This window comes from Anomaloglossus baeobatrachus, chromosome 5 (genome assembly GCF_048569485.1).
Source record: "Anomaloglossus baeobatrachus isolate aAnoBae1 chromosome 5, aAnoBae1.hap1, whole genome shotgun sequence".
In the NCBI taxonomy this organism is placed as follows: Eukaryota; Metazoa; Chordata; class Amphibia; order Anura; family Aromobatidae; genus Anomaloglossus; species Anomaloglossus baeobatrachus.
In genome coordinates this window covers 395,511,993-395,537,506 of record NC_134357.1, presented here as the reverse complement: position 1 = coordinate 395,537,506, position 25,514 = coordinate 395,511,993, and the positions used below count along the sequence as shown (strand labels likewise).

The 25,514-nt window shown below is 48.7% G+C and overlaps 1 protein-coding gene across 1 annotated transcript in view; it reads right to left on the bottom strand.

Moving 5' to 3' along the window:
• Nucleotides 1-22,205, bottom strand: part of CDC6 (cell division cycle 6) — a 41,498-nt gene extending 19,293 nt beyond the window's left edge. The window contains exons 1-7 of the mRNA XM_075347677.1: nucleotides 22,122-22,205; nucleotides 8,041-8,214; nucleotides 7,389-7,658; nucleotides 6,825-7,024; nucleotides 6,475-6,647; nucleotides 5,999-6,105; nucleotides 5,759-5,898 (exon numbers count right to left, since the gene is read on the bottom strand). Coding sequence (XP_075203792.1) covers nucleotides 5,759-5,898; nucleotides 5,999-6,105; nucleotides 6,475-6,647; nucleotides 6,825-7,024; nucleotides 7,389-7,658; nucleotides 8,041-8,212 — 1,062 coding nt within the window. The 5' untranslated portion in view covers nucleotides 8,213-8,214; nucleotides 22,122-22,205. The remainder of the gene's footprint in view (nucleotides 1-5,758; nucleotides 5,899-5,998; nucleotides 6,106-6,474; nucleotides 6,648-6,824; nucleotides 7,025-7,388; nucleotides 7,659-8,040; nucleotides 8,215-22,121) is intronic.
• Between the last annotated feature and the right edge of the window lie 3,309 nt (nucleotides 22,206-25,514).

Below are 25,514 nucleotides of genomic sequence, written 5' to 3'. Positions count from 1 at the left end.
CGATGGAAAAACGGCCCTTGGGACAGTAAGTCTGGTCGGTCTGGTAGTGCCGACGGTTGGCCGACCGTGAGATGCCACAGATCCGGATACCACGCCCTCCTTGGCCAGTCTGGGGCGACGAGTATGACGCGGCTGCAGTCGGATCTGATCTTGCGTAGCACTCTGGGCAAGAGTGCCAGAGGTGGAAACACATAAGGGAGCCGGAACTGCGACCAATCTTGCACTAAGGCGTCTGCCGCCAGAGCTCTGTGATCGCGAGACCGTGCTATGAAGGTTGGGACCTTGTTGTTGTGCCTGGATGCCATTAGGTCGACGTCCGGCCTTCCCCAGCGGCTACAGATTTCCTGAAACACGTCCGGGTGAAGGGACCATTCCCCTGCGTCCATGCCCTGGCGGCTGAGGAAGTCTGCTTCCCAGTTTTCTACGCCGGGGATGTGAACTGCGGATACGGTGGAGGCCGTGGCTTCCACCCACATCAGAATCCGCCGGACTTCCTGGAAGGCTTGCCGACTGCGTGTCCCTCCTTGGTGATTGATGTATGCCACCGCTGTGGAGTTGTCCGACTGAATTCGGATCTGCTTTCCTTCCAGCCACTGCTGGAAGGCTAGTAGGGCAAGATACACTGCTCTGATTTCCAGAACATGGATCTGAAGGGTGGACTCCTGCTGAGTCCACGTACCCTGAGCCCTGTGGTGGAGAAAAACTGCTCCCCACCCTGACAGACTCGCGTCTGTCGTAACTACCGCCCAAGACGGTGGTAGGAAGGATCTTCCCTGTGATAATGAGGTGGGAAGAAGCCACCATTGCAGAGAGTCCTTCTGTGAAAAGGATACTTTCCTGTTCAGGGATGTTGACTTCCCGTCCCATTGGCGGAGAATGTCCCAATAAGAGGACGCAGATGAAACTGCGCAAACGGAACCGCCTCCATTGCCGCCACCAACTTCCCGAGGAAGTGCATGAGGCGTCTTAAGGAGTGCGACTGACCTTGACGGAGAGTCTGCACCCCAGTCTGTAGTGACCGCTGCTTGTCCAGCGGAAGCTTCACTAGCGCCGAGAGGGTATGAAACACCATGCCAAGATACGTTAGTGATTGGGTCGGTGACAGGTTTGACTTTGAGAAGTCGATGATCCACCCGAACGTCTGGAGAGTCTCCAGCGCAACATTCAGGCTGAGTTGGCATGCCTCTTGAGAGGGTGCCTTGACAAGTAGATCGTCCAAGTAAGGGATCACAGAGTGTCCCTGTGAGTGCAAGACTGCTACCACTGCCGCCATGACCTTGGTGAACACCCGTGGGGCTGTCGCCAGACCGAATGGCAGAGCTACGAACTGAAGATGGTCGTCTCCCATCACGAAACGTAGAAAACATTGGTGCTCTGTAGCAATCGGCACGTGGAGATAAGCATCTTTGATGTCTATTGATGCTAGGAAATATCCTTGAGACATTGAGGCAATGACGGAGCGGAGGGTTTCATCCGAAACCGCCTGGCCTCCACGTGCTTGTTGAGCAGTTTTAGGTCCAGAACGGAACGGAAAGAGCCATCCTTTTTTGGCACCACAACCAGATTGGAGGAAAACCGTGTCTTGTTCCTGAAGAGGAACAGGGATTACCACTCCTTCTGCCTGCAGAAGAGCATCGGCTCGGTGGGGAGGTGGGGACGTTCTGAAGAATCGAGTCGGAGGACGAGAACAGAACCCTGTCCTGTGCACGTGGGCACAATGTCCCTCACCCACCGGTCTGTGACCTGTGGCAGCTAAATGTCGCAAAGGCGAGCGAGTCTGCCATCAACCGCGGATGCGGAGAGATGAGAGAGCTGAGAGTCATGAGGAGACCGCCTTGGTAGCGGCTCCTCCGGCTGCCTTCCTTGGGCGTGATTGAGCCCCCGGAAACTGAGCCCCTCTGAGGCTTTTCAGCTCTTTTGGACGAGGACAATTGGGACCTGCCCGAGCTTGGGAAGGACCGAAACCTCGACTGTCCTTCCAGGACAGCATTAATAGGGTAAGTCGCAATGCAGACATTGCGAGGTTACGGACGCCCCTGCGGCACAAATGTACATATGCTCAAGACCAGCTGTGCAAGAACAGCTGAAAAGCTTAGGGTGCCCATACGGCTGTAAATGCCGGAGCAACCGACACGCCGATAGCCTCATAGACAGATTTCAACCAGAGTCCATCTGTCTGGCATCTTTAAGTGAAGTCCCATCTCCACTGCAACTATAGCTCTAGCCGCAAGCCTGGAGATTGGAGAATCCACCTTTGGACCCTGGGTCCCACGCTTGACCACGTCAGGGGGAAAAGGATAACGTGTATCCTTAATACGTTTGGAGAAAACGCTTATCTGGTAAGCGTGGTGTTCCTGGACTGCTTCTCTGAAGTCAGCGTGGCCAGAAAAATACTCAATCTACGTTTGAGCTACTGAAATGGGACTTCTCCTGCTGTGAAGCTGACTCCTCCGCTGGGGGAGCTGAGGGAGAAAGATCCAACATTCCATTGATGGACGCTATAGGATCATTCCTTATGGCGTCACCATCCGGTGTATCCGGATTGAGAGCGTTGTCAGGATCAAAGTCCTGATCAGCTACGTCTGCCTCATCATACAGAGAGCCTCCTGGGACCCCCCCCGGAGCACCGATTTTATTCCCAATGAGGGTGGCCAGGGAGCAATGATCCAGATTGCCCATGGCCTGTCCGGACTGCAAGTCTCTATCCCATTGCAACTCCATCCCTGTCCTTGGACAGGGTTGACAGGTGGTTCCTTTGGCCACGTCTAGTAGAGACCCCGGCTGACCAAGTGCTCCAGGGGAGCATTGCACACAATGGGGTTCAGTGCCGTGGAACAGTATCACATGCAGTAAAAACAGCATCGAAAGCCTGAGTTGCTTATATGCTGCTGCCGACTAGCCATCTAGGACATAGCCAAGAATGGCGACCGTACAATGCAATGTATAGCATACAAGCATAAAGTACAATGAACACTGCAGCACATGCAATACAAGCAGCATAGAAAGCCTGTGCCTTGGCACCCCTGCTTTTCTGCTGCTGTAGACTAGCCATCTAGGGAAATATAGCCCAGAATATCGACCATACAGTGCAATGTATAGCATACAAGCATAAGTACAAATGAACACTGCAACCCCTGCAATACAAGCAGCATAGAAAAAACCTGTGCCTCAGCACCCCTGCTTTTCTGCTGCTGTAGTCTAGTCATTCTAGGCGAAAATAGCCCAGACTAGCGACCGTACAGTGCAGTGTATAGCATACAAGCATAAATACACATGAACACTTCAGTACATGCAATACAAGCAGCCTAGAAAGCCTGTGCCTTAGCACCCCTGCTTTCCTGCTGCTGATGTGTCGCCATCTAAGAGGGCATATAGCCAAAAATAGCGACCTATGCAGTGTAAGCATAAAAATACAAATGGACAACTGCGGTATTTAGTGGGGTCAGCACTTCAGGTGCCGCTTACCGCCCGCCTATAAGCGGGTGTGTGGTCGCCCTAGTCCTGTGCCTGGTCGCCCAGAGTCCGATCTCTCAGCTCGGACTGCAGGAATGGCTGCCGGCGTCCTTCTCCCGCTCGTGTGAGTAGGGGCGGGCCGTGGGCGTGCCCCCAAGTCAGAGCGGGAAACCGGCGTCCCACAGTGTCCAGTGAGAGGGCTGGAGCATGTAAATAAGGCTCCAGCCCTCGGCGCTGCTGATTGTACAGCGTCTCTCCCCTACCCTGATTGACAGGGTGGGGGCGGGAACGAAGCGGAGCTAGGCCGCAAAAGCCGGGGACTGGATTTATAAGCGCCGCCGCCGTAAAAGCGCGGTCGGCGCTAAGTCCCCGGCGCACTACAAGTCCCAGCCGCGCCGCCGCTCCCGGAGCGTCCGGCGCGGTAGTTCCCCATACATAAAGTCACTCAGCTAGGCTGTAGTGACTGTAACCCTTTACTGTCCCCGGCGCACTAGCACACCCAGCAAGTCTGGAGTGTGCTGTGCCTGTGTGTGCGGGGACACAGAGTACCTGAATGGTGCAGGGCCATGTCCCTGAACGGTACCCAGCTCCGTATCCAGCAGGTTCAATGGGTCTGTGGATGGAGCCCGGCCTCAGGGCTTTGGGGCCGGTAAGATCCCACTTCCTCAGAGCCCCTCAGGGGGATGTGGAAGGAAAACAGCATGTGGGCTCCAGCCGCCGTACCAGCAATAGGTACCTCAACCTTACAAACCACAAGTGGGGTGAGAAGGGAGCATGCTGGGGGCCCTATATGGGCCCTCTTTTCTTCCATCCGATATAGTCAGCAGCTACTGCTGACTAAACAGTGGAGCTATGCGTGGATGTCTGACCTCCTTCGCACAAAGCAGAAAACTGGTGAGCCAGTGATCCCACTGGGGGTGTATAGCCAGAAGGGGAGGGGCCTTACACTTTTTAGTGTAATGCTTTGTGTGGCCTCCGGAGGCAGTAGCTATACACCCAATCGTCTGGGTCTCCCAATGGAGCGCCGAAGAAAAACAATTTTGGCGTTTGGAATTTTTTTGCCACGCCGCCATTTACCAATCAAATTAATTGATTTTATATTTTGATAGATCGGGCATTTCTGAACACGGCGATACCAAATGTGTATATTTATTTATTTTTTTAACCCTTTAATTTTCAATGAGGTGAAAGGGGGGTGATTTTGAACTTTTAGGTTTTCTTTTAAAACTTTTTTTTATTTTACTAGTTCCCCTAGGGGGCTATAGCGATCAGCAATCCGATCGCTATTATCTATCTGCTGATCACAGCAATACAGCTGTAAACAGCAGATTCAGTCACTTTCGTTTTCCCTCTACTACGTGCCGAGGAAAAACGAAAGTGAAACTTCGTAGTTGCAGGTGTCATCACATGACCTTGTGCTACGATGGCAACCACCGAACGTCACTTGATCGCTCACGTGACTTCCGGTGGGGGCGGCGGCAAATAAAAAACATGGCCGCGCGCATATAGATCTCGCTGCCAGACTTTGGCAGCGAGATTTAAGGGGTTAAATGTTGCGAGTGGAATCGCTTCCACTCGCAACATGCAGGCACACATCTCAGCTGTTGAAAACAGCTGATGTGTGCCGAGCGCAGCCGCCTGCCCGCAGCAGGGGGCGGGGCTTAACAGGACACTATCCTTGACGGATAGATCCGTCCAAGGTCTTGAAGGGGTTAAAGGGATTGTCGGGTCTAAAATGACAAGTCTGCAGACACATAGTGACTGCAGACTTCTAAACCCTCATATTGTGCTCACTGTATGCGGTGAGGCTTCTCCAGGGTGAGCGCCAGGTACAGTGATCACTTGATTGCGTATATCATATGAATACTCAGCCAGAAAGAGACAAGACTGCTACTAGGCATATTCCATACTTGCAGCAACGTGACCGCCATACTTTGGAGAATTCTCATAGTGCAGTGTGTACGAGGACTCAAGTCTACAATCCATCATTGGATTTAGACTAGACAACCACTTTAAGCAAAAATCTAATCTCATATAAAAGTGTGTAGGAGTACTACATTACAAGACAGAGGTCAAATTTCCAGTAACCATAGGAGCGGGTTAGCTATAAAGATTACCCCATTACATACACAATTGTGTCACAAAGGCAGCAGACTGTCGGGCATAGTTCTAAGGGTCATATTAAAGTTGTATGTCAATATTGAGGGCGAAGAGTACTATTGAAGGAATATGGCTTAGCTGCAGGTTTTGTGCCAAAAACTTAATAAAACTGCAACACAACACATTTCACTTCACATTTTCTTACCTGTGTAAGTCTATCCTGTAGGATTGTGGCTATTTGATCTTTAGTATAGGGAGAAAAATTCAGTAATTGTGGCTTGCACTGTGGCCGTGCCTGAAGTCTAGGCAGAATGCGGTCAGTCAAGTCCAAGGCATTTGCAATTCCTGGAAAAGTAATAGAAATTGTAATTCAGACTAAAGGGAGGGGGTGACTGCAAGTAAGCAAGGAGCATACAGCATAATGTTCAAACATTACAGCTCTTACCTATAAGAATCACCCTAGAGTCGGTCAGCTGGGGCCACTCAAACACTGTGTATAGTACATCATGTCCCCTGCTGTCCAGCTGATCCATCTCATCCAGTACCAGAAGGCTGAAAATACAGGAAAAAGCAATCAGAAACCATTCATGTGCACATAAAATACTAGCTACAATCAAAACTAGCCTCTTGCCTAAACAAGGGGTTGTCCAGAGTTAGAAAATCATGGCCACTTTCATCCAAAAACAGCACTGCATCAGGTTGCGTCTGGAATTACAGCTCACCTCTAGTGACTCATAGCAACAACACACACAACCTGTTGATACTGTGCTATTTCTGGAAGAAAGCAGCCAGGATTTCTTCATACTAGAGAACCCCTCTAAATTAAAATCAGCAGCACTTGCGAATGACGAAATAAATCAAGAACATGCAGCAAAGAGAAGATGGAATTAACAGGTAGGTGGCCAGTAGAACAACACGTACATCATAGGTGCTTTGGATGTAACCAGCTTTTCTAGTTGCCTGACTATATCTTTTCCTGGAAGAGTAGGCTTTTTATTTCCACAGATCTCTTCTGCTATTGTAGGGAAGATAGCCTGGGAGCTGCGTAGGGACATGCAGTTGATATAAACAGTCTTGCAATTTTTCAGAATCTCCTGAAATACAAATTACAAAGAATCAGTAAGATACAGTGCAAGTGTACACATACCTGGGCACAATTTACTAACCCACTCATTCCCACTTTTTCTTTCTTATACGGTTTTAGCCGCATCTTTGAATATTCAATAGAACACACGTTTCTATACTGAATGACAAAACTACTTTGTCTGCACCTTGTTTTCCTGCAGCAGTTTGTTTAGGCAGGCAGTTTTGCCAGTTCCTGGAGCACCGGAGATGTAGAGGCTTCCAGGCTTTCCTGAAGATATATGGGACTTCAGGAAGGACAGTATGGTCGATGTCTCCTTCTCACGTGCCAGCAGACGATCGGGCACTGCCGTGTTAAGGGCACACTTGACCTGCTGATAGCATGATGCTGTAAAAACGGAAAACAGAATACAAGAACATTAGTACCTCAATGAAGTTTCCAGTAATGAAATCTTTGATCCTATGGTTGTCTCTATAGTGCATGCACAAATCATTCCGAATGTACTGACTGAATAGGTATAAAGCAAAAAGGTAAGTGTAAACCCTACTAATTATTACAAGAGGAGGCAGAAGGCAATGTACTTTTGCATGACCTGAGAATAATGAAAATTGCCCCGCAGTCCATGTAAAAGCACAAACCTAAAAAATTTGGCTTTATAAGAATATAAAAGCAAACTGCAATGGAACTGAATACATTATATACATCTGCCGACTGAAGTTACAATTGTATATTAGGATTAAATGGTTCTCACCTTCTTGTTTGAACAGACGAATGCCCACACTCCTCCTCTCATGTGGCCCCCGTTGTGATGAGTTGGACGGGGTTTCTTGCCCCCTTTTTTGAGGAGATAAAACAAGGTCTTCCCGCTTCTTGGTGGGTGACAAAGGAGTTGCAACAGACTGGTTCTCATCAAAAATAAGTCTCCTCCCTTTGGCCGGACTGAGAGGCCCATTCTCACGGCAGCTTTGTTTGGGTGGAGAGCATCGAAGAGATTGAGGGATGTTACACATATTATCATCACCTAAAATATTAAAAAAAAAAAAAAAAAAAAAAGTATAAGATGCTGGTCTGGAAAGCAATAATTCATAAATGTTTGGGTAAACTGTCCTCATGCCTCCCCAGCAGATCAGGTGTTCAGGATTTACTTAGTATTGCAAAGAATTATTATGAAGGCATCAGAAACAGCCACAGTTTCTCAGACCCGTTCATGACTAGGGAAGTCCTGAAAACAGGAACGGTTGAGTAACGTCAAGGCCGAGGACTGATGGTTGTAAAAAAATAATTTACACCAAGTCATACAAACCTAGAACTCCCACATGTTAGGAGCTGTAGCTTTACAACAGCTGGAAGCCCCTGGCTAGGGACCATGTATCTATGCCACTAGCAAAATGAAAGGTTCTTACCAAGCCTTTTCCGTGGGCTGAGTGGCAACTCCTTGGACACAGGTGGCAGTGGCACAGTAGCTATAATTTCTGACTTGGCACGAGCATGCAGTCCTGCTTTGGCTTGAGACTTGGCAGTCTTTGTTTTAGGGAACTGAATGGAGCTTTGAGACTTGGAACGTGTGCTCGGCATTTCTAAAGAAAGACAAAAAGTATACATCTAAAAATATATAAAACAATATATATCTATATTTTTACAATCAAATTATTAGAGATTTGACTGAAAAGTAACTAGCAGGAGACATTAGAAAACGTGCCTCAATGAGAGGCGGCATAGCACATTGCCAGCGAACACTCCTCAGCCGCAATGATGCTCTGTATTTAACAGTACAATCTCGAGGCCGCGCTTCCGTAATGAGCCAAGTCTTCCCATTAACAAGCTTCTGGGAAGATCCCGATTAAGTCATCAACAGGGAACAGTTATAGCTTAATGAATGAGACAGCGAGGGCAGCGCTCAGGTTAACAAGTTTAATCACTATGGAGCTGAAAAACAGGCGGCAAGGCTTAACTCTTTCTGCACCACAACTGGGATTATTGTCATTTTCCTCCTAAACAGACCAAGTTTCCATTTGACACGACAAAATAAATCAGTGCCTTAGAAATTGAATGATAAAAAATAAAGTCAGAATGTGTACAAGCAAAGCACTGAATTGTACATTAGTTATCTCAAGTATGTACAATAGCCAAAATTTGCTCATGTCTAATTAAAGCAATTTTTAAATTTTATTTTGATACATGAATCACGGAGGGACATATGCGTTTTTTTTTTTTTACACGTCAGTGAAAAATACGTAATTACTTACCGGTAATGTGTTTTTTCTGAACCCATGACAGCACCACGAGAGAGGGGATCCGCCCTTCAAGGACAGGAAACCTCCAGGATTAAAAAGGGGCGGCACCTCTCCCCACATCAGTTGGTTACCGAGCATGAAAGGACCTCCGGAAAAGGAACATTGTTAAAACACAAAACTACCACCAACATACAGCCATGCGGAGAGAAGTGAAAAACCCCAGAACTATTAACACATCCACGCGCAGGGAGGGAATGTAAGGGTGCTGTCATGGGTTCAGAAAAAACACATTACCGGTAAGTAATTACGTATTTTTCCAGCACCCATGACAGCACCACGAGAGAATTACATAGACAGGAAACCTAGGGAGGGACCAAAGCGTGCAGAACCCTTCTCCCAAAGGTGAGGCCAGTAAATTATAAATCCATCTATAGTGCTTATAGAAGTGGAAAGTGAAGACCACGTGGTCACCACAGAACTGCACGATGTGAACTACTGATCTTTCCGCCGAGGAAGATGCCATTGCTATTGGGAAGTGAGCTTTCAGACAGCTCCCTAACACTGGCGTAGGCGACAGAATTGGCTTCTATGATCCACCCAGCCAAGGTAGATCTGGAGGCTTAGAGCCCCTTCCCATTACCCCAACAGAACAACAGGGACTAGTCCCTTCTCCATGTACTGGTGACTGAAAGATATGCTAGAAGGCCACGTCTAACATTGAGGTAATGCCACCCTTCCTCCCCTGAACTTTCAGATTACCAAACCGCTCGGAAGAATAATCTCTGGAGACCTATGAAGCTGGAGACTACCATCGGGAAGGAAGCTGGTTTAGGTGGTCCCAGGACCACTCTATTCTCAAGAACCTGAGTAAGGAAGGAACTAAGACAGGGCTTGGATGTCACTAACCCTACGTGCTGCTGTCAACTTCCGAGATAGATCCTTAAGATATATGTACTCTAAGGGGTCATATATGGCTTGGTGAAGCTGAGGATGAGAATAAGATCCCATGATGGAAAGGACAGACCACAATCAGGACTATTACAGGAGTGAAACGGGAATCCAGTGAACTCCCGCTAGGTCATAATTATGCAGGGCAGCTAGGGCCCACACGCGAACAGTTAGCGGGTTAATCGATAAGACTCAGTTTAGACCTCTTCTGGAGGAACTCCAATACCAACGCAATTGGTGCTGGGTCATCTAGATGTGCCCCTACGGATGACAAGAAGGTTATCTCAGTACTGCAGTAGAGTTTAGCCTTAAGGTTTGGTTTCTTGCATTGCATAAGAGTAGTGATCAGGCCAGGAGCAAACTCTCCGATACTCAGAAGTGACCATGTGAAGCCACGCTGTGATATGCCGCCCAGGATCGCTTCTGCCCTCTCCTCCCGTATTAACATCAGAACTGCTGGAATGAGGACTATGGGAGGAAAAGCATAAGCCAAGGTGGAAGTTCCATGTGATCAGCAGGGCGTCCACTGCCGTACAGTTCTCTTCGGATTATAAACAATGCTCTGCTTACTATTGCCATCAGTGATCAGGACAGAGAACCCCATGATAGAGATATGCCATTATCGCTTGAATGTTAGAGGATTACGTATAATGACCAGTTAAGGTGGCTGTACACACTGCCACATCGCAAACGATATCGCCGCAACGTCACCGGGTTTGCAAAATCGGCGACGCAACAGCGACCTCCCCCGCGACATCGCAGTCTGCGAACACATCAGCGACCGGGCCCGTGCCGTGAAGTTGCTGATCGCTACAATCATTCAGGACCAGTCATTGGTCCTTTGTTTCCCGCTGTGCAGTATGATCGCTAGAAGTTTTCAGTGTGGAAAGGGGACTTTACAGTGACTGTGTCAGCGACTGCCCTTTCAAAAGCTGCCTTACAATGTCCCCAATGACTAACTAGGCCGTTCTGCAGGTCCGGAGCGCTGTTGTGTCGTAGGCCAGGGCTGCCTGTTGGACATCTCACCCGCGACTCACCAGAGACGTTGCAGCGATCCCGGCCAGGTTGGGATCGCTGGTGGGATCGCGGAAAGTCCCAGTGTGTAAAGGGGCCCTAAGGGAATGCAGGAACTGATCCACTGCTGTTTCTACTGCAAGGAATTCCCTGGTGTTTGGGAAAACATCGGTATCTCTTCCAGACCACACTCCCTGGACAAAATGACCTTGAAAATGAGTACTTCAACCATGCTTTGGCGGCAAGCACCTTCGATACTTGGGTTATTTAAGGCATGTCCTTCAAAGTCCTCTGGATGCAGCCAACCATACAGGGATCCACTGTGTTGGGCCGGAGTGTAACACACTTGTCCGGACGACCTCCGAGAATCACCTGATACTTCAGAACGTTCACCTGAAGGACTCCGGCTTGTACCTGGACCAAAAGCACCACCCAGATGCTGAATGTAAAAGGAGCCTAAAAAGGGACATTGAGTCTCTGAGGAGTTCTCGGGACTTTTGTTGCCTGTGCCACTTGCACCTGGAGATTCTCTAGTTCAGACTCTAGAAGTTGGCAGTCTTGAGCTGTTGAATCTAAACACCCTCCTGCCTAAGTTCGGTACCATGTCGGGCAGAGCTGCCGATAACCATCTAGATACGGGATCTTAGAACCCTTTCCTCTCCTTAGAAGGGTTGTCCCTTCAGATAGTCTTGTAAAGACCATCCCCAGACCAACGCAAGAGCTGGATACTGGAAATGTCAAAACTTCCCCTCCATATACAGGGCTACCCTGTGGAATTTCTGAACCCTGACGCATATCAGGACATGAGAACTACATTCTTCAGATCTACCACAGCCATGTGACACCAGGAATTCAATGTTTCCCTGAGGATATTACTGACTCCTATTTGAAGCTCTCTAAGTATTGAGAGTTTTCAAGTTTATTATTGTGCAAACCTTTGGAACGGAATCTGAGGCTAGAGTACAAAAAGGGTTCGGGTCCATTGGTTTGAGGATATCCTCACTCAGGACAGAAGAAAAAAATGAGAAAGTTTCCTCCCCGGACCCAGGGGGAAGAGTCACTGGGGGGACCCTCTGCGTATCCTTAAGGGCCTCTTAAACATAAAGCGGCGCTTCCCTTGATTTCCTTCAGTCCGACCAACAAGTCTGATCTTCAGGTGTTTCAGCCAAAAACTCTTTCCCAAAGGTCTACTGAAGGCTGGACTTGACGTGTACAGAACCCTTCTGTCGCCTGCTGCTCCTAAAAGATCATCCAGGACTGGGCCGAACAGAAATTCCCCTGGTCATTGGATAGGAAAAGTCACAGGGGTGAACACACCATTTCATTGTTGCTCCGCCCAGGCACCTGTTATTAATACCAGCAGTAGCAACGCAGCCACAGTAGCCACTGCAAAGTCTTGATCTTGTCTGGATATCCCCCTGCCATCACTTCAGCCAGAGGACCCTTCCGGCTGCGCCAGATAAGGCTGCGGATTTAGCCGACAGCCTGGGTGAGACTGCAGATGTGTCAGTAAGGAACGCAGCTACCCCACGTAAGAAAAGGAGATGAAGATACAATAATCTCTTCTTCTTTAAGCTGAACCCTAAGTGGGTCAGACTATACCGCCATCTTGATGTGCAGGTAGCTGCAATGGCCGATCATAGAACCCTAGCTGAAGGTGTCTTGACTTTTTTTTTTTTTTGGGGGGGGGGGGGCTTTTTCAGCATGAGCGTCCATAGTGGACCTGACTGTTTTTACTGGCTGCCCCGAATTTTCGATCGTAAGCATTGATGACCTAGAAGGGAACGGATTCTGAAGATTCGTCCTTCCCCCTGGGAACCGTTTGAGTCCCCGGAACCAGGTCTGCATTTCATAAGGCTATGACTCAAGTAGATAGGGATCCTAGTGAATCCCAGACCACAGCCCTAATCATGGACTGAGGTAAACTTCGGGCCTAATCTGAGTCTGTTGAACACAGCTCTGGCCAAGCTCTTTATACCAGGTACTAGACAGCTCCCGTTTACAGAGAGCGCATTCCCTGTCTCTAGTTTTTATAGGTGCATGTCTGGGTCTGTCCTGAACCCGAAGGAACCAGATAAAAGGACCTCTGTACAAAGGGAACTTGCACGAAGAGCACTTAATACTCATATGCCAAAAAACAGAGGTGGAACAGGGCTGGAAGGAGGAGTGATGTCATTAGACAAGTCCCTCTGAAGGCTTTCCAGAATTATTGGATTGCAGACTCTGCTGGCTGGACCGGGAGTCCCTCCTTCCCAAGCGTATCTCACCAGAGTCAGAACACTGCTCCCCCGTCTGCGCTGAGGCCTGCTTTCCTGCTGCCTCTTCTGAGTGACAGCCTATGGCTGTGGTGGTAACAGCGGAGGCTGCTGCTGCTCCTCATCTATTCTGCTGGAGGGCTAAGCAGGAGCATACCGATCTGCCCCATGGTTGCTGTGGTGTAAACACTCTCCGGGCACCCACAGTCCCGGCACTTCCGGGAAATGTCAGAAGCGCGTCATCCTTCTTGCGCCTGTGCAGATGATCACCTGTGTGGAGGCCGTCCATTCACAAGATGGCGCCACACTACATGCCACCGCCGCGAAAATACGGATCCGGACAGCCACGCTGGATCGTACCCGTTACCTCATGCCCCACGGACTGACCGGGTAAGACGGTGGTCGCCACACCCGGCAGGACCACCACCAATCCTCCTCCCGTGGGGAGTCCTGAAGCAGGAGGATAGCGACGCTCACATGCACGGCCCCCATGGGTCTGCTGTGGCTATTCCCTCAGCAGCTCAACCAGCCGAGGCAGGACTCGTGCAGCTGCCAGTATCGACTGGCCAGGGCTGGAATGCTGTTCACAGTCTGCGGCCGCGAGGACGCTGCAGCAAGTAAATGCAGCTTACCTGCTCCTTGCCGCCCGTTCCCAGGCCGACTTTACGAGGGGAGGGGGGGGGCTACCCGCGCTCAGACAGGACCCCCGTTGGTCTGCTGCGGAGCCACAGCACTGCGGCCGACCGGCCCTTACCTGGTCCCCGTAGGCTCCACACCACTTCCGTGCCTCGCCGCCCGACATCAGCCCCCCGGGCCTGCCACGGCGGCACTGGAGGAGGGTGTTCTGCTCGCAGGTCGGACCCCCGTGGGTCTGCTGCGGCGTCTCCACAGCACCTCGGCCGGTCGCAGCAGGACCCGTGCCCTGCCAGAGCCCGCCGGCCAGGGCTGGAATCCTTATCTTCGGCCCACCAGGACCATCCTGAATCTTCCTGGAGGCTCCCTGTTCAAGGACAGGAAACCAACTGATGTGGGGAGAGGTGCCGCCCCTTTTTAATCCTGGAGGTTTCCTGTCCTTGAAGGGCGGATCCCCTCTCTCGTGGTGCTGTCATGGGTGCTGGAAAAACATCTGTGGTGTGAAACAGGCCTAACGCTGCTCTGACTTAGAATGGAGAGAAGAATCCCACCAGCTGAATTTCAGTGGCCAACCCTTTCCCCCCCTGTAGATAGGTCTCCACCAGTGGAGCCTGGTAGTGGCTGTCATACAGAACTCAGGAGCGCTCGGCCGCAAAAGGAGAGAGATATGTATGGGGGGCCTTATGGGCAGCCCATACACATTACAATAAAGTTGAGAGAAATCGATTATTTTGACCATAATGGGCAGAACATTTGAAATCTTACATAACCCAGTGGGGAATGTGGCACTTTTTCATGGTTGATAACCAATGGATGCATCATCAGCTAAAAAAATAAAAATAATCCAATAATGACCGATGCATTCATTCGAATGCATGCAATCATTCGTCTGCACGCTCGTCTAACGTTTTCCAGTGGTCATTTTAAATCTATTACATATCTATATATATAATTGCCTTATTCTGTCTGTCTGTCTGTCATGCTCCAAAATTGTGTCCTTACGGTGACACTAAGTGTCCTTATGGTGACACAAAGCTGATTGGCCGCTGGGCTCGCCATGGCCCCGCCCCCCGCACGGATTGGCAGCTCGCCTTGCCTCGGCTCCTTCCCCGCACGGATTGGCCGCGACTCACACTCAGACTCACACTCAGACTCAGACTCAGACTCAGACTCCACACTCAGACTCCACACTCAGACTCCACACTCAGACTCCACACTCAGACTCCACACTCAGACTCCACACTCAGACTCCACACTCAGACTCCACACTCAGACTCCACACTCAGACTCCACACTCAGACTCCACACTCAGACTCCACACTCAGACTCCACACTCAGACTCCACACTCAGACTCCACACTCAGACTCCACACTCAGACTCCACACTCAGACTCCACACTCAGACTCCACACTCAGACTCCACACTCAGACTCCACACTCAGACTCCACACTCAGACTCCACACTCAGACTCCACACTCAGACTCCACACTCAGACTCCACACTCAGACTCCACACTCAGACTCCACACTCAGACTCCACACTCAGACTCCACACTCAGACTCCACACTCAGACTCCACACTCAGACTCCACACTCAGACTCCACACTCAGACTCCACACTCAGACTCCACACTCAGACTCCACACTCAGACTCCACACTCAGACTCCACACTCAGACTCCACACTCAGACTCCACACTCAGACTCCACACTCAGACTCCACACTCAGACTCCACACTCAGACTCCACACTCAGACTCCACACTCAGACTCCACACTCAGACTCCACACTCAGACTCCACACTCAGACTCCACACTCAGACTCCACACTCAGACTCACACTCAGACTCACACTCAGACTCACACTCAGACTCACACTCAGACTCACACTCAGACTCACACTCAGACTCACACTCAGACTCACACTCAGACTCACACTCAGACTCACACTCAGACTCACACTCAGACTCACACTCAGACTCACACTCAGACTCACACTCAGACTCACACTCAGACTCACACTCAGACTCACACTCAGACTCACACTCAGACTCACACTCAGACTCACACTCAGACTCACACTCAGACTCACACTCAGACTCACACTCAGACTCACACTCAGACTCACACTCAGACTCACACTCAGACTCACACTCAGACTCACACTCAGACTCACACTCAGACTCACACTCAGACTCACACTCAGACTCACACTCAGACTCACACTCAGACTCACACTCAGACTCACACTCAGACTCACACTCAGACTCACACTCAGACTCACACTCAGACTCACACTCAGACTCACACTCAGACTCACACTCAGACTCACACTCAGACTCACACTCAGACTCACACTCAGACTCACACTCAGACTCACACTCAGACTCACACTCAGACTCACACTCAGACTCACACTCAGACTCACACTCAGACTCACACTCAGACTCACACTCAGACTCACACTCAGACTCACACTCAGACTCACACTCAGACTCACACTCAGACTCACACTCAGACTCACACTCAGACTCACACTCAGACTCACACTCAGACTCACACTCAGACTCACACTCAGACTCACACTCAGACTCACACTCAGACTCACACTCAGACTCACACTCAGACTCACACTCAGACTCACACTCAGACTCACACTCAGACTCACACTCAGACTCACACTCAGACTCACACTCAGACTCACACTCAGACTCACACTCAGACTCACACTCAGACTCACACTCAGACTCACACTCAGACTCACACTCAGACTCACACTCAGACTCACACTCAGACTCACACTCAGACTCACACTCAGACTCACACTCAGACTCACACTCAGACTCACACTCAGACTCACACTCAGACTCACACTCAGACTCACACTCAGACTCACACTCAGACTCACACTCAGACTCACACTCAGACTCACACTCAGACTCACACTCAGACTCACACTCAGACTCACACTCAGACTCACACTCAGACTCACACTCAGACTCACACTCAGACTCACACTCAGACTCACACTCAGACTCACACTCAGACTCACACTCAGACTCACACTCAGACTCACACTCAGACTCACACTCAGACTCACACTCAGACTCAACGCAGCAGACACACAACACCCAACACACAAACACCGCGGCACACACAAATATACGCACATACCGCACAACACACACATTGCACAAAACATACCTCCCCCCAAAACACACACACACACCCACACAAACCGCGCAACACACATACACAACGATACAGACACACAGCGCTCCACAAATAACGACACACAACGCAACACACAAACAACACCGCTCTCACCCCCCGCTACACCCAGACAACACCCAGAACATGTACAGCCCCTACACAAACACTTGGTAACTACACACAACAACATCTATATATATATATATATATATATATATATATATATATATATATATATATATATATATATATATATATATATATATATATATATATATATAACAAAAATCATACATTAACTACACAATACGTAAATTCTAGAATACCCGATGCGTAGAATCGGGCCACCTTCTAGTTTACAATATATTTTTATAGTTGCCCTGATTTTGTATTGGAGACAATGATTGCCGCAGATGACATTTGTCAACTGAAGTGGTTTTCTAAAGTCGACTACAAACAATCGTGAAATGATTGTTCTGTGCAGACATAATACCAATTATCGGCAGCACGCGTCTTCTTTAGAGGATGAAATGCTGCAAATAAGGATGATTTTATTGCTGGCATGAATGATATAATCACCTGAAGAATGAGTGTGGTGCCTGTTCTGTGAGTGCTTGTCGGCATATTCATGCAAAAACAGGCATTTTGACGAACAATGGATCAGGATTGTCAGCTCATCTAAATGAGCCTTAACCCACCTGAAAAGTCCTCTCCACAGGTATCACATGTGGCAAATTATTATACATGGACCTTTGTCAGTTGTCACGATTCCATGACCTGATACATCAACCCCTTCATATCGACATATGGTGCCTATGTGATACATCAGACTAAAAACCTCTGTTGTGAGGTAAAAAAAAAATGTAATAATTTCCACATTCCATGTGAATAGGCAGACATTTATTTTTGGTAGATTAATATAGAAGGGAAGGTACAAGGGGAAAGAGAAGCTAATTTTTAAAAACTCATTTCAAGATTGATACATCTCAATCAGCTGAAAAATTTGATTCAGAAAGGATTGCTTTGTCATAAGAGCCCTAAAAAAAACAAAAAAAACAAAAAAAACAACCCCACTTATAATTTGAGGGGTCTCCATAAATAAGAAGAGGGAAGGGGTTAAGAAATAATTTTTCGGACTATAAGACGCACTTTTTCCCCCTCAAATGTTGGGGGAAAGTGGGAGGTGCCTCTTATAGTCTGAATGTAGGGCATGGCTGCGGGGAATGAGGGTGTTGCGGTGGAGCGGGTCATCGGCAGCATGCGCAGGCTGTAGCAGCGCCTCCCGTGACCACGTGGGCCCGCTCATTTCATATGCATGCCCATCCTCCGCCCATCATCTCTCAGCGCTGACAGGTAGGCGGGATGATGGGCGGGAGAAGTGCGCATAATAACCAGCCGGCCCGCGTGATCATCCCTGGCGACTGCAGCCTGGAGTAATCATGTGCGGCTGTATTTACTGCTCCCGCGCATCATCATCATCAGCGCGGGGGGCAGTGAATAAGTATAGTCACCCGTCACCGTTGAATGCAGCATCGTGAGGTCCTCCTGTCTGCCAGCCGCTGCTGTGTGTGGAGACTAGCGGTGGAAACAGCAATGACATCATCGCTGTGCGCACCACTCTCCACACACATCAGCGGGGCGGCAGGCAGGAGGAGATTGCGATGCGGCATTCAACAGTGACCGGCTCCACACAGGTCAGCGGCGCTGCTGCTGACAGACCGGAAGACAAGCGATGCTGCTGGAGTGAGGAAAGGTCAGTATAAACTTTTTTTTTTTTGTGTGCCATAGGATACAGGCCATACAGCATAATGGGGTATATACCAGGATGGTGGTTTATAGCAGGATGAGGCCATATACCAAGATGGCAGTATATAGCAGGATGAGGGCATATACCAAGATGGCAGTATATAGCAGGATGAGGGCATATACCAAGATGGCAGTATATATCAGGATGAGGGTATATAGCAGGACGGGGGTACATACTAGGATGGCAGTATATAGCAGGATGGGGGACATATATATATATACACAAGGCAAGGAGGATCATTACCAAGATGGGGTACCTTAGTAGAGAGTTTGGGAACATTACCCCCATAATAGTGTCAGCAGCAGATCCTCACCCCATGACCACATTTTTTGCTTAAAATTTTATTTTCCTCCTCTAAAACCAGGGTGCATCTTATGGTTTGAAAAATACGGTATACAAAGCAAAGACTTGAGGAATGGGTAGGCTGCAGTCATGCCAGGTGAGGGTCTATGAGGAGTATAAATTTATTTTTCATTTCCAAAATTTTTATTTAAAAAAAAAAAAGAGTAATTATAATTAAACTTATTTTTAACCCCTTCTCAGTCATCAAAACAATCCAGTTAAATGGCGGACATCAGACACTTAGGCTAAGTTCACATTTCCGTTGATTTGTATCAGTCACATGCGTCGCTTGACGCATGTGACTGATGCGCTGTTCAACGCTGTACAACGGATGACAAAGAACAGAATTCTTTGTCGGATTCCGTTGTGTGCGGGGGGCGGAGTTCGGGGGCAGAGCCGAGCGGGGGGCGGGGCCAGGCGCTGAGGATGTCAGTGGAAGTGCTGCGGTCTGCATGGCTGGGGACAGGTGAGTGTATCTGTGAGTGAGTGAGTGTGTGTATGTGCATGTATGTATGTATGTATGTGTGTGTGTGCACATGCAAAGTGCGGGAGGGGGCGGAGCCGAGCAGGGGGCGGGGCCAGACGAGGGTGTCAGTGGCAGTGCTTGTCTGCATGGCTGGGGACAGGTGTGTGTGTGTGTGTGTGTGTGTGTGTGTGTGTGTGTGTGTGCATACATGTGCGGAGTGCGGGAGGGGGCGGGGCCGAGCAGGGGGCGGGGCCAGACGAGGGTGTCAGTGGCAGTGCTTGTCTGCATGGCTGGGGACAGGTGTGTGTGTGTGTGTGTGTGTGTGTGTGTGTGTGTGTGCATACATGTGCGGAGTGCGGGAGGGGGCGGGGCCGAGCGGGGAAGTGTCGGCCTCCCTGCACACGTAACCAGCCTAAATATCGGGTAACAGCAAAGCACCCGATGTTTACCTTGGTTACCCGATATTTACCTTGGTTACGGGCCTACACCGCTTAGCGCTGGCTCCTTGCACCGTAACCAGGGTAAATATCGGGTAACCAACCAAAGCTGGTGACGTGTGCAGGGAGCCAGAGAGCATGCGCAGCGAAATCCGACGGATCTCGCTGCTCAAAAAACGTTACATGCTGCGTTCCCCCCGCCCGGCGGTCAGTCGTTCCACGACTGATCAGTCGGGCGGAGGGTGCAACGCAGCATCATCAGTCACAATCCGCTGCTCATACAAGTCTATGGGAGCAGCGGAATCCGCTAAACGGATTCCGCTGTTTACAAGAGCAGCGGATTGTGACTGATAGATTTTAGCGGAAATGTGAACTTAGCCTTAACTAGACTTGGGAATGGTGGAAAATTCTGGATGAATTGGAAATTTCACGAAATATGTCATTATAGTGGAACCTCGGTTAACGTGTAACCCGGTTTACGAGTATTTCGCTATACAAGCAAAGCTTGCTGTAAATGTGTAACTCAGTTTACGAGCAAGCTTTGCCATACGAGCAAATACTCACCGCACACTTCCGGTTCCATACTTCCATCGCGCTCTTACACTCCGCACAAACACGCACGCCCACATATTATGCTCACCTTACCTTCCGTTCCATCGTCAGCCTCCTGGTTCTTGTAGTTCGCCAATACCGGATGTGTATCAGGTAACCATTGCGACGAGGTAGGAACTTCCGCTGTTAGCCGCTACTCAAAAGGCAGAGCGCTGACCAATCAGAGGCAAGCAGCTCATGCCTTTGACGTCAGCACGCTGGCAGCAGAAGTTCCTCCATCTTTGCGATGGTTACCCGATATACATCCTGTAGCTGCGAACTACAAGAACCAGGAGGCAGACGATGGAACGGAAGGTAAGGTGAGCATAATATGTGTGTGTGCGTATGTTTGTGCGTGGAATGGCATAATAGGGGACCAGGATGGGACATTGAACAAGTTGTGGAACAAATTGGCTGGATTGCAATGATTTCCTATGGGAAATCTTGCTTTGCTAGATGAGTAACTTGGTTTACAAGCACACTTTCAGAACGGATTGTTCTCGTAAACCGAGGTTCCACTGATTGAATTTCCTCATCTTTATACAGGGCCACAGGAAACAGATGTAGGGATCTGTACAAAAAGGCACACAGGCGGTTTGGGACCAAGGGTACCTGCCCACGATCAGGACGAGCTGCATTCTAGATGCAAGGTCATTGCACTTCCGGAGACACCAGTGTTCTCCACGGGAGAACGCAGCTGTCCGTGCCCACAATCAGGATTCTGGGAGCAGTGGATTTTCGCTGTGTTCTCCTGCTCACAACTTTCACGTCCATGCAAGAATGAACTGACATGCTGTTGATAGGAAAGCCAAACTGAGTCTAAAAGAAGCAATGGGCATTGGATTTCTATAAATCCCATCCACAGTGCTTGTACTATTTATCCTGCATCCAAAACGCAGATGATCCTGACCACTGGCACTCTCGTGGACTTGAATCTTCTCAGAAATGACAGCAGTCTGCTTAAACCGTGCACAATTTAGGGATGATTTGCTATTGAGGACAATTTGCAAGAAAAAAACCCAAACTGTGTCAGAAAGGGAAAAAAGAACAAACACCTATGGAAACCTCCCCCCAAGTGTTCAGCTGATAGAGGATTGTAAGTGGATCAGCTGATCCCTATCAGGAGGGGGGGGGGGGGAGAAAGGGCAGAAAGCAACCCTACATAAGGACACTGCTAGAAATTTTATATATATATATATATATATATATATATATATATATATACATATATACATATATACATACATACATACATACATACACACAAACACAGGATTACAGCCATATCCCCACACAGGAGCTCTCTTGCACTTCACCACTCATAATATAATATACACACACACACTACAATAAAAGCTGAACACATTGCACTAATAACGCACAGTACACATCTAGAGGTGTGAATAAACAGGACGCGGTTACATAGACACAGACACACAATGTGCTGGTGGACATATTTGCAAAACGTTTCTTTAGAGCTCCGCATCTGAGAAATAAAGAGCCACATAATATATTGCCAGACATAGAAAACTGCTGAAGTACTTACTGTAAGGAGGGTGACACCACAAGCAGCGCTGACCGCCTGAGCTCCCGCCGTCCTCACACGCAGCGCTGCCGCACACTGAACTCCGCGCGCCAAACTCCACAACCAGCTCACAGCGCGCGCTCGGAATCTCGCGCCAATCGTTCCCATTGGTAGGCGCCAAGAAGCCCCCCCCCGGTGACGTCAGGTCACGTGACCAGACTTTTTACAGGAAGCGCGAGAAGTTCCAGGCGACGTGTAACACTAGCAAAGGAAGTGAGGAAGATGGCGGCACCGGGGATTGTGACGAGTGCGGAGTGTGTGCACCACACAGCCCACCGAGGAGTATGAGGAGTGGATCCTTTCTTTAATGAAGACATGCAACGTCGTCAGTGATTCTTTCTGGCGCCATGTCTGTCAGTGTTTGCCCAGTATGTAAGGCACAAATGGCAGCGTGTGGTCAGTTATGCAAGTGTGCAATTATAAAACTGCATAACCGGAGGTGAATGATCCTTACAGCACTGTGCATATATTAGTATACTCCAGAGCTGGCATCTTATCTACAGTGTGCCCATGTGAGCCCATTCCCAGTGCATAGGACCAGCCAGAAAGGGGCACAGTGCAGCTCCTTGTGAGGAGGTGAGAACCATAGAACAGTGCAACTGGATCTTAACAATAGAGGGCAAAGACTTCTGAAGACAATTTGTACACAGGGGGGGGGAAGAAGTCAATCATGTTGCCAGGATGCATACATGCTTCATAACCATGAATAAATAATCAAATGCACTAGTGTGCACGTAAAAATTCATTTAATGAACAAGTAATTATACAGTACAAGGTAAATATATAATAAATAGGTTTATACAGACACAAAGGGTGATAGAAACCCCGCATGTGAAAGCATGCAAATCAGAGCCAAAAAGGTCAATTATAGCTCACTGGAGTGGTCAGTGCTGACATGGAGTCGACAACATGGTGCAATCTAAGGAAAGTAACAGCTGGACAGTCCCCTGAAGCAGTCACCAACGAAACACGTGTCGGGACTACTCCCCTGTGTGTGCCTGCATGCTCTGTCTCCCATTACTTTGGTAAGCTCGGTACTGGCTGTTGGTCTTTTGCTGTGATTGACTATCTGCTATGTGTAGCTGGTACGACTTTTGTCCAGCTGTTACTTTCCTTAGATTGCACCATGTTGTCGACTCCATGTCAGCACTGACCACTCCAGTGAGCTATAATTGACCTTTTTGGCTCTGATTTGCATGCTTTCACATGCGGGGTTTCTATCACCCTTTGTGTCTGTATAAACCTATTTATTATATATTTACCTTGTACTGTATAATTGCTTGTTCATTAAATGAATTTTTACTTGCACACTAGTGCATTTGATTATTTATTCATGGTTATGAAGCATGTATGCATCCTGGCAACATGATTGACTTCTCCCCCCCCTGTGTACAAATACTCCTTGTGAGGAGGGCCTGCAGGCACAAGACTAGTCACTTATGTGCGTATAATCATGGAAACTGCTGACCGTTAACCCATGTGCACACGCTGAGTATTTGGTGAGTTTTTACCTCAGTATTTGTAGCCAAAACCAGGAGTGGGACAATCAGGAAAAGTATAATAGAAACACGGCACCACTGTTTCATTTATCACCTACTCCTGTTTTGTTTTTTTTTTTACACACACATACTGAGGTAAAAAACTCACCAAACACTCATTGTGTGCACATGGCCTTAAGGTACCGTCACACTAAGCAACATCGCTGCTGAGGCACGACTTTTGTGACGTAGCAGCGATGTTGCTAGCGATGTTTGTGTGTGACATCCAGCAACAACCTGGCCCCTGCTGTGAAGTCGCTGGTGGGATCGCTGGAGCATCACTTAGTGTGACTGTACCTTTAGCACTTGTGGAGACGACCATATTTTCAGTCCATTGCGATCCATCAAAACATTGTCTTGCACGCGGATCAATGCACGTCGTTGCATATGTCCAATCTTTCCCTCAAAATGAGGCTGCTTTCACACATCCGATTTTTGCTGAGCGGCACAATACGGCGCTTTGCAGAAAAAACGCAACCTTTTTTTTTTGCCGCCGGTTGCGTTTTTCCCGCATAGACTTGCATTAGCGCCGTATTGTGCCGCATGGACTTGCGTTGCGTCCGTTTTTTGCCGGATGCAGCATATTTAGCCCATGCGGCGGCCGGATGGCACGTTGCCTGGTACATTTTTTTTTTTTGCGGCGAAAAAAAAAACGCATCACGCCGGATGCGGCGCAAATTACAATGCAAGCCTATGGACATTGGATGCGTTTTTTTGAACTGCGAATGCTCAGTTTCAAGTCAAAAAACGGACGGGCCGAATGGAAAAACTTATGCAATGGATCCGTTTTTTTCGCCGCATCCGTTGCATAGGTTTTTGAGCCGGATTGTGTCGCTCAGCAAAAACTGCATGTGTGAAAGCAGCCTGAGTCATACAGGTAAAGATATCGCAAGCAAGCACAATTTGCCTCCGAGAATCAGATGGCGCTTGACCATTCAAGTCTGTGAGTCCGTGTAAAAATCATACCACACTCAGCTCTGAGTGAAGTCCGATTTTCATAAACTGACCGAAAGGAGAAGGTGGAAACATATTTTTTTTAATTTATTTATCTTCGGAAGCAAACCTCCCCCTCTGATCGGCACGATCGGACCTGTGTCCTAGGATAGAGAATGTCCAGTCATGTGAACCTAGCCTAAATGTTGACCACAGTAAAACTATCAGACATCATAAATAGAGAAGACCATAACTGTTTACAGGAAGATAAATAAGTTCTCTCAAGTTCTTAAATGGTTATAATTGCAAATTGATTGTAAAAACAAGTAACTTTGCAAATTACCTCTGATTAAAACTCCACTTCCCAGAGCAGGACTATTAATCATATAGTGTATCGCTCGCTGCCTGAGGCTACTTTCACACATCCGGTTTTTGCTCTGTGGCACAATACGGCGCTCTGCAGAAAAACCGCAACCGTTTTTTTTGCCACCAGTTGCGGGTTTTTTTGCATAGACTTACCTTAGTGCCGTATTGTGCCGCATGGGCTTGCGTTCGGTCCGGTTTTTGCCGCATGCGGCAGATTTAGCCGCGGCCGGATGGAACGTTGCCTGCAACGTTTTCTGCTCCGGCAAAAAAAAAACGCATCTCGCCGCATCCGGTCGCTGTGGCACATTTTTCAATGCATGCCTATGGATGCCGGATGCGGCGCGATGCGGAAAAAAACGCATCCGGCCGCCGCATGCGGTTTCTTCCACTGCGCATGCTCAGTAGCGTACCGCAACCGGAAAAAAACGGACCCGCCGCATGTAAAAACTTATGCAAAGGATGCGGTGTTTTCGCCGCATCCGTTGCATAGGTTTCACAGCCGGATTGAGCCGCACGG